This window comes from Lethenteron reissneri, chromosome 35 (genome assembly GCF_015708825.2).
Source record: "Lethenteron reissneri isolate LAM-NWPU_2019-01 chromosome 35, ASM1570882v1, whole genome shotgun sequence".
NCBI lineage: Eukaryota > Metazoa > Chordata > Hyperoartia > Petromyzontiformes > Petromyzontidae > Lethenteron > Lethenteron reissneri.
In genome coordinates this window covers 7,579,219-7,589,467 of record NC_083813.1, presented here as the reverse complement: position 1 = coordinate 7,589,467, position 10,249 = coordinate 7,579,219, and the positions used below count along the sequence as shown (strand labels likewise).

The 10,249-nt window shown below is 49.0% G+C and overlaps 1 protein-coding gene across 11 annotated transcripts in view; it reads left to right on the top strand.

Annotated features, from left to right (window-relative positions):
* Positions 1–414: 414 nt before the first annotated feature.
* The window catches only part of LOC133350869 (neurofilament heavy polypeptide-like), an 86,458-nt gene continuing 76,623 nt past the window's right edge, over positions 415–10,249 (top strand). For 2 of the 11 annotated variants that reach the window (XM_061565683.1, XM_061565685.1), the window contains exons 1-2: positions 415–1,066; positions 8,242–8,417. In XM_061565683.1, coding sequence (XP_061421667.1) covers positions 8,259–8,417 — 159 coding nt within the window. In that variant the 5' untranslated portion in view covers positions 415–1,066; positions 8,242–8,258. The remainder of the gene's footprint in view (positions 1,067–8,241; positions 8,418–10,249) is intronic. The other 9 variants (XM_061565688.1, XM_061565684.1, XM_061565682.1 and 6 more) reach the window with 5 other exon arrangements.

Below are 10,249 nucleotides of genomic sequence, written 5' to 3'. Positions count from 1 at the left end.
CGCATTGACAAAGGAATTTGCATTATACAAGGCATCATGTTTGCAATAACCACAACACAAGCAGTCAAATGTTTATTTTTGTTTGCATTTTGACTGCTTGTGTTGTGGTTATTGCAAACATGATGCCTTGTATAAAGGTGTCAGTTTTGTACCAGTTTAAAGGGTAAAACCCTACTACAACAGCTTTGTAGCTCAGTGTGGGCCTTACATGGCAAAATATTTAATATATATAATCTATATGCAGTTTCGTTCATTGGATGACTTCATAGGAACATCAATGCGTTGAAGAATGACGCATTGCTCGAGCTTGGATGACGATGAGTCGTTAGGTGTCGCTGTGGTGAGAGTTGTCAATTTCGGCTGAGCAAAAAGGGAAGAAAAAAAAGACAACCCAGCCAAGGGACACTCGTGTCAGCTGGGCGGGTTGCTCGGTGACAGAAGAGAGGTGTGGTGGTGGTGGTGGGGTTATTGAGACTCCCATTGGCGTCACGCCGCGCGTGCCAAGAATGTACACAGCACAGAGGCAGCAGCCACGCGCTCGCACATAGACTCGCTCGCAGACTCGCACACGCAGTCGTAGAACTCACTCAACTCACTCAACAGACGCATAGAAGGCACAGAACGCGTCGACTCGTCCACAGTAGAGGAGGGCATACTCGCCCACTCGTAGACTCGCTCACAAACATACACGCAAACTACACACAGCACACCCACTCGCTGAAACTACACACAGGCACGCACACACAACACACTCACCGATTCACTTCTAAACTCGCGTACATTACATACACACAAAGCGAACACACAGACTCACTTCCAAACCACACGCACACACACACTCCACAGACACACCGATTACACAACAACCATTGACACACACATACACACAGATTGCACAGACTCACTGACTCACAACATCACACTGATTCACCGACAAACACAGCGAGCGCGCGGACGAGTGGACACGCAACTTGAACGCGAAAAGCAGCAGCAGCAGCAGCGACCTGGGATCGACCATCCCTGGGACATCTTCCGAGTGTGACAGCGACACAGCAGAGCCGTGACGGTACGAGTCGGTCTCTCGCGGTCGCAATCGCCGATAACGACGGTGGCGTTCCACGCGGGGGTTACACATCAAAGTTGCCGGAGGCTAAAAGAGTAAGGTTCTAATCCGGTGACGGGCGAAGGGGTGGGGGGGGGGTAGAAAATGTGTGTCCGTTCGGTTCTTAAGCAGCAGCAGCAGCAACTTCTTGACGCGTTAATACGGTATCGATTTGTTCATGAGCTCGAGTTAAATGGCAGGGTTCCTGAAACTCAGAACTCTCACCTGCGGAACTTTAAATCGCACCCAGCCAGGAGTAGCACTTGTCGTAAACAACTTGCGCGTGTGGGCCAGTGTGTGTGTGTCTGAGCTGGCTGGGTCATGTAGCCCGCATCCCCAGCCACCGCATGCCGAAACAACTTTTGTTTGGCCGGATCGAGGGGGCTAAACGGGCGCGGCACGGGCTAGAGAAGAGATGGAGTGATGTGGTACAGGAGGACGTGGAGCTGAGTGGACTTGCCGATGACTGGTACCAGCGGTGTCAAGATCTCCTTCTGTGGAGGAGGCTTGTGAAGGACGCTACTGGGCAGTTAGAGGCAGTTGCCCTCCAACAACAACGGAGGGCGGAGGAGTGATGCTCACAACAACGAGCGGAGCGCCAGGTGGATAAAGCACAGCAAGTTGGCACAGTAGGGGGCACAGGTGGTGCATCAGTCAGTCATCTCGGTCATCTCGGTCAGTCGACCCGTGGCACCTGCTGGGTCTGCCCCGTGACCTCCTGCCGGCGGGCGTTCGACACTTCACGTGGCCTCAACGTGCACCTAGCCTGGCACAAGCGTCGTGGTGACGTCACCGACACTTAGTGGCGAATGGCGGTGATTGTGTGTTAGTGTGTGCGTGTGTGCGTGGGGAGCGGTGGTGTAGTGGTTAGCGCGCTGCGCTACGAACCTGGCAAACCGAGTTCAATTCCCCCTCACGGTCAACATCAGTGACGATTATTTGAACCGGTTCTGGGCCTCCCCTAAGTCGATTCAGCCTCAAATGAGTATCTGTTGCGGTGCGTAAAAACATCGCCACTAGGAAGACAAAGGCGGCCGTTCTGGCCTTCATAGGTGTTCCCTAACAGCACTTGCCCCAACTGTCTGTTAAGGCTATACGGGGGATCTTTGTCTTTTTGCCAGTGCGTGTGTGTCCCTGTGGTTAACGCGGAGCGGTGGCGCAGTGGTGAGCGCGCTGCGCCACAGACCCGACAGTGACGATTATCTGAGCCGGTCCTGGACCTCCACTAGGTGGACTCAGCCTCAAATGAGTTCACTGACGCGGTGCGTATTAGACGTCAGCACTGGGGAGACAAAGGCGGCTGGGCGTTTTGTTGGCCACACCACCCCCTCGTGTGCCGTGCCGGCCTTCTTCGTAAGTGCTCGCTAACAACACTTGACCCAAGTCTGCTGAGTCTATATGGGGGGATCTTTGTCTTTGTGTCTACGTGGGTCTCTTAAGTGTTTATAAAACCCCAGTTAACATGCAATGAACGTTGTTCTAACATCAACCAACGTTGGCCTCTTTGCTATTGCGACACTGCGTATAAGCCACCGTTGTGGTGAACTGCACAGTGCTGCCGTTGTGTGAGTGGTGACTGGTCGCTGTTAAACCCGGCGGACCTGAGTTTGATTCCCGCCCACGGCTAACATCAGTGGCAAGTGGCGTCTGAACCGACCCTACGTCTGTGGCTGTCACAACACCCTTCCACCCATCGCCAAACCCGCACTGCCCAGCTTGGTGAAGTATGGTCAAAACAACCCCATGACCCCCCCCCCAACGCACGGCTTGGGAGCCAGTCATCCAGCAGTGGGTTGACAAAAGTGCTGCAAATGCCACACAGTACGCACAGTGCCGGATTAAGATAGTGCGCGGTCTGTAGCATATGTTATAGAGGGGCCCTAAATAAAATAAAAACACATTTAAATATTAAAACACAAATGTTTAACTTGCATAGTAAAGTAATTGTATGATTTCATTTGCTACACAGCCAGATAATACAGATCGCTAACCTTAAACACCCAGTCGTTCGTAAAAGTTGAAGGCGGTGCAGAATCACTGAACCGGAATTGATGGCTTGAAAGCATTTAGCGTGGGGCCCTTGAAAGTGCGGGCAGCGTAGCATGTGTAGCTACTTGTGCTTCTAGGATAATCCGGCACTGAGTATACGCAACCGGGCAGCAATTAATTAACAAAGTTGTTTTAATCAAACCGTATACGCATCTATGATAATACGCAATCCCTCCCTCCACTCTCGTATCTTCAACTAAAAGTTCCGGTGGGTCTGTGTGAGTGTGTGTGTGACCGGGTTGCGGGATGCGTCTTACTTTCCAGGGTGTCTCATAATTCTGAGAATTACTGTGACCCGATAATAATATAATTACTATGACACGGCACTCATAAGCCGACTACCCAGGTTTGGTCCACGTTTATAGGCGTAGCTGAGTCACCTGTGGAGCATGCGTCTGTGCTGCGTGTCTGTGGTGATTTAAACTTTCCACTTTTCTGGGTAGAATGTTTCTGAATAGTTTCGCAAGGTGATAAATACATTCCAGCAGAGTGGGCGGGAGGGAGGTCATCTAAATATGAAAGGGCACGCTGCCTTACGTGTGTGTGTGTAAAGCCAAGTCACCGATGAGGCATGTAAGACCTCCCGGCTCTCTCGAGATCTCACCTGGCTCAACAGAATTTGCGGCGCTCTGTCTGACAGCCCTTGGGAGTGAGTCTCAAAATGCTTCGCAGGAGCATCTTGCGTCGGGGATGTTTGGCCAAATTCTCATCCGTGTACAAGTGCAGCCACTTGGTCGATCTGCTGCCTAAATGAGGGTCTCCACATTTCACGTGGGCCTTGGTGGAGGGGGCCATTTGACCATAATACCCCCTCGATGGTCAGTGCGGCGTTGTGAAGGCGCAGAGCGTAGGGGTCGTCCATAAATGACGTCACGCACCTGGGGAGGGGGGGGTCAGACATTTGTGACGATGTGTGACGAGGGGGGGGGGGGGTTGAGAAATGTGACGTCACATCAAAATGCGCAACTTTATATAAAAATAGACAACACGTTCTACTTAATTAAATAGACTTTTTAATAAATGTTTTCTCCTACAACATCAGAGTGCAGCGTCACATTAAATACGCACTACAATGACAATAGTTTAAAGCGATTTGAAGCATGTTTTATTTTGGCGGGGGGGGCAGAGCTTTGTGACGTCATATTTCAGGGGGGGGTCTGACTTTTTCTGACGCCGTGTGACGAGGGGGGGGGGGTAAATAAATCGTCCAAAATCGCGTGACGTCATTTATGGACGGCCCCGTAGATGTGGGCGCATAGAAGTACCGTACAGCTCCTCCACATTACTTCCCCTTACCCCGAAGCCTAGAACAACTGCCAAGCGTAGTTATTTACTCAATGGGAGTGATATCCAGGCTGTGTATTGTTTAATAAAATATATTCGAGCTCCCTTCGCGCACACACACGTCCGATTAGCACGGTTGGCTACGTACGATGCGAAGTAAGTTCACCCACCATATATACTGTGCATGCCGATGTCACCATATACATTGGGTTGCTGGGGAAATGTTATTTGCCAGCTCCGATTAAAGTCACAACACAGAGCAGGTTATGGGACGAATACTCATGCTGATCAAATCACCATACCGAGCATTCATTAGAGTCGACCTGAGCAGGGGCCAGCCCAGATTCAGACGATATTTGTCACTGATGTTAACTCCAAGGTAGAAATCGAACTCAGGTGACTGGGTTCGAAGTGCAAGTGTGATATCTGTTACGCTACCGCTTCCCCACACTATGCACATACGCAGCCACCCACGCTGGTGGATACATTTTAAACAATGAGACAATGTTTGAATTCGCCATCGCTCACACATTTATTATGTCTCCACAGTGTAATCGCCCCACCACGTTGGTGTGATCATTCACGAAAACATCATATAGTTTTGTGCGTTAATGCATTACAGGAGCGTGCCTATAAACAACGGGGCTGTTGCATACATCCCCGGAAATCTAGGTGGCCATGTGGCTCAGAGGGCCCATGAGTCCATGAGCTGAGACCAGATATTGCACTTGTCGCAGCCATCGGAGGTGGCAACCACTTTAGCGCAGAGGTCGCAAACGGGTTTTGATTCCTTACCCGTACCCGTACCCGGCCGCACCAGGGTCGCAAATGGGTACCCGTACCCGTATCCATACCCGTACCCGGCCGGGTACGGGTACCCGTTCCCTACCCGTACCCGTACCCTACCCGAAATGAGTGACAAACGGTTACTCACCAGTGACTCACGGCCTACCCGTACCCATACCCTGCCGCACCAGGGTCGCAAACGGCTACCAGTACCCGGCCGGGAACGGGTAGCCGGGTATCGGGTACCTGGTTGCAACCTCTGCTTCAGCGGTTACAATTTCTTGATGTGGCTCAATCACAGTGCATTGCGTGATAGCCATTTGAAATGATCGGGCTATCAAATCATTCACTCTCTATTAGCCACGTAAACATATCGGTGCTATTGAAGTTACGATCTCTTAGGCAGTACCAGTTTCTGCTCTGGGCCATGGACGACTATACTGTATCAGAATGTTGAGATTCTGGGTTGGAATCCAGGTTTCAGCCACCTGTGATTAAACCGAGTTCTCAAGTTGATAGTCTCATCTAAGGGTTATGAAGTGTTTGGTTTGACTCACATCTCACAGATGATGTCTTTAGTAAGGGCGTACCGAGTATGTATAAGGTGTGGCTAAGAGGATATTGAAAGGACCTCAGAAGTAGTTCAATGATGTCACCTTCCACGGACTATTTTATAACATGGGGTGATGGTACACCACTTTCCGTGAGAGTTCCAAATGGTAATGTCATAATCTTGTTACAATACTGCAGCAATGTCCCCTAGGTCGACTCAGTCTCCACTGAGTGCCTGGCGCGGTGTGTAAACATCGCCACTGGGGAGACGGGCTTAGTGTTGACCACCCCTCGTGTGCCGTGTCGGCCTCCATCGGTGATCATTAACTGCACTTGCCTTAACAGTCTGCTGCAGGTTATACGGGGGATCTTTGTCTTTGGAGCGATGGTGCAGTGGTTAGCACCCTGCTCTATGAACCCAGTGAACCGAATTCGATTATCGCTCACGGGCAACACCAGTGACGATTATCTGAACCAGTTCTGTGGCTCCCCTAGGTCGAGTCAGCCTCAAATGTACATATCGTCACTGGGGAGACAAAGGCGGCCGGATGTGGTGTTGCCCCACCCCACCCCACGAAGATCTTTGTCTTTGGTTCCTCGGTAGCATCGTGTGTGTCACTGGGTAGCATCGTGGTATGCGTATCACAGTGTGTGGATCGCCTGGTAGGGGAGCGGTGGTGCAATGGTTAGCGCTAAGAACCCAGTCGACTCGAGTTAAATTCCTGCTCACAGCCAAAATCAGTGCCGAATATCTGAACTGGTCAGGGGCCCTTCACGAGGTAGACCTGGTGCAGTATGTGGACATCAGCACTGGGAAGACAAAGACAACCAGGCAGGGTGCTGTGTTGGCCTTCATAGGTGCTTGCTCGCAGCACTTGTCTTTGGAGCCTGCGGGTAGGCGCACCTTCTGTGTGGAATAAAGCCACGCTGGCAGGTGCGAATTCTCACTGAGCCCTGAACAACAGCAATCATTATGAGGACTCCATCAGCGAATGCACGCGGATGATAAAAAAAAATGGCTCGGGGTGTTGTTCACTTCACAGCGCCAGGCCCATTGTACGTCTGCCACGAGGGACGAATTTAGACAATTACCACAATTACCGAAATTAGCAGACGGCGAAGGCTTTTTTGAGAATCTGTAATTTACGCTGGGTGGCACGCGCTTGGCAAATTCTCCCGCTGATGTCTATTTATTTTTTACAATATATTTGAGCACATTCTTCTTTATCTAGCACATCCTTCACAGTTGTTACCTTTGTATAACATATTTGTAAAAAAAGACGTTTCAAATTAGTCTTGTAAATTTATTTTTTTGCCTGTATTTTTACTGTACAATATTCTGCTGTGTGGTTCATGTGTGTGACTCGTAATCACAAGGTCGTCTCAATCCATTCTTCGGATCGATTAAATAAAGTGCCACTTTTACCGGAAGTTAATAGCTGCTGCACTGCGAGTTGAATCACCCTGTCATAAGAATGTGGAATATCCAGCGCTGGCTCAGGGTTGTGCATAGGAGACAAATACCGCAGCGCACACTGATTGGAGCGATAACTTACTTTGACTTTTAATTTGACCCCAAGTCTCCCTTTTGCAAAAATTTAAACCGTTAAAAACTCACACCTGCATCATTAACGCTGCCTCCTTATGAAAGAAAGGCGTGTAATTGGATGACCCATTAACCAGTGGCCATTCTTCATAGTTTTTATCTGAAGAATGAACAATGACATTTTTAAAATTCAAAGACCCCTTGGTCAATTCACTGCTGGGTGAAGTCCTCTCCATTCTGTGTTGGTCACAGGGGTTGTTTGACCATCACGCTGGTCACTTCACACTGGTGTCAGCCGTGGCCGAGCTTCAAACGCATGTCACCAGGTTCAGAGTGTGGCACGCTGTGCCGCCTGTCATTTTTGCGTAACCACGTTGCTTTATTGGTGAATATGCCGCGTTTTTATTTCTTTATTATCCGATGAGTTCACATGTTCTACCGCGTGTCGTTCAGGATCATGTCCGACGTTCCACTCGACGTGCCGAGAGCTTCTTCAGGAACTGAATTCACTTGTGTATCCGTGACCCATCGCAGAGCGATAGAGCACAACCACAAAAACCTATGCAGTCGTGTTTGGACTGTGTCTATGCACCATTATTCACTATTCTGGGACTCTGTGACTTCTTGTGCTTTCATCTTTTTGATTCTTTCGGTAAAGTCACGTAGAAGGGAAATAATAAAATAAAATAAATAAAACATAATAAAATAATTCTCACGAAGTTTCGGCCACAACGCAAGCAGCCGTCCTCAGGTGAAAAACAGGTCTGTCGGGAAGACAGACCTGTCGGGAAGACAGACCTGTTCCCTTCTACGTGACTTTACCGAAAGAACCAAGAAGATGAATCCCTGCAGTCACGAAAGCTATAAATCGAAATTCTTGTGCTTTGGTCAACTCTCTACCCTCAACCTCCATTGAATGCAGTCGGGACAAGAGGAGCGATGGGAAACACGGAGTCTGCGGCAGAGGATATGGTGTTCGAAGGACCGGGAGCCCCGGATAAAGACCTGGACGGAACGATCAAGCTCAAGTCGTATGTGCAGCGCTCCAGCCTCACTGACTCGGAGCTGCCGCCCTTGAACGGCACCCACGACGCCCAGGTGGGGGCCGCAACCGATCCGGGCAGAGAGTTTGTTGGGGCAGTCCTTGAGAGTGGCGTTTCTGGCACTGAGTCGAGTTGTAGTTTGTTGTTGTTGTTGTTCCCATGCATCTGAAATGTATTCTAATTGAACTAAAATATTCAACTAAACGATGTTTCACAATGGAGGTTTTTGGGTTAGATCGCGTAAATATAAATGTGTCGGTAAACCCGCCACCACTCGACACAGCCAATTAGCAAGGTTTGTCACGTAAACAACAGTAAATATTGTGGGTTTACTCTCCAACACACCGGTGTGCTGTACTAGTAATGAATTGGCATGTTTTGTTTACCTGACAAACCTTACTATTGGCTGTGACGGGTGGTGGTGGGTTTAATGACACATTTATATTCACACGAGATAACCCAAAAAAATATGGATAATATTGGTCGTGAATGCCTATGGGTTAAACTGAACTCTTTTTTATTTGAGCAGGTAAGGCCCACTGAGCTATGTAGCTCTTTTTCAGAAGCGACCATGACACAAATGATAGCTCAACGAAGTGGCTTATCACGTGGAAATGATATAGCAGCCAATTACTCTCAAAAACATGTTTCTAAAACCGGAGAACCCGGAGAAAAATCCACATGACCACGTGGAGAAAGACATGCAAACTCCAAATATACAGGCGTCAGGGTCGGGATTGAACCCATGACTGCATGTATACCAGGCGAGCTAGTTAACATCTCGCCACCGTGGCGCCCCCTAATAGTGTCGAATGTTCATCCAGGAAAGCCTCACCGAGCGAATGAGTCTCAAAGCTCAGTTCCTTTATTAGGGTCCTGCGATGGGATGTTTGGCTGATTGCTTCTGAGAGGCAAGCCCACGCGCAAGAGGGAATAACAAACAATCAAAGGTCCACACAGATGGGTTCTTGAACCCAGTTTGCAGAGTTGCCATCTCCAAGTGACCTCGCAGCCCAGCAGCACATGCCTAAAAAAATAAGTTCAAACAACCAAAACCAGCGTCTATGATCTACGATGACACATGGATCAGAAACATAGACATTGACAAAGAATGTGAAACAAAAGCTGGAAAGTCCATAAAGAAGCACGGGTAGGGGCATGCTTGGAAAAAAAATCACTGAGAGACGGGAAGAGGAACACATAGATTAGAGAACACAAGCAAGTTATAGACACCATGTGGGCTGTTGATGAAGGTGAATGGGCTTGGGGGGGGAGGGGGAGACGTCATGAGAAGGGATGATAGACCAGCGGCCGAGATTAACGATGGAATAACAGCCAATGGAGGGAACGCAGCTGAGAGGACGTCCACCGTGGTTAATGAAGCTATGAAATAGGCTCGTGTAAACGAGCAATATGTATCGTTGAATCGCAGGACCTTGATAGATGATGGCTTGTGAGGAGGCCTTCATCGAGCAGTGGATAGATCATGGCTGCTGGTGATGACACTGGCATCTCTTACGAGTCCACACAATCGCCTGGGTGATTTGTGTTTCCATTTTTATCGAGTGTCTGTAACGAGCATTGGAAACTCTGATAGAGAAGGTCAGTGTGTGGGAGGGAATTTGAGTTGTTTTAGCTGAGGACCATCTGAGCGAATGAAAAGTTTAAAAAGTAAAAACGTACACACAGCTTGCGGAAAGTACTTGGGAATTTTGTTTGGGCATGCCTGGGTGAATTGTCTTTCCATTCTTTTCGAGTGCCTGTAGCGAGCATTGGAAACTCTGATAGAGAAGGTCAGTGTGTGGGAGGGAATTTGAGTTGTTTTAGCTGAGGACCATCTGAGCGAATGAAAAGTTTAAAAAGTAAAAACCTACACACAGCTTGGGG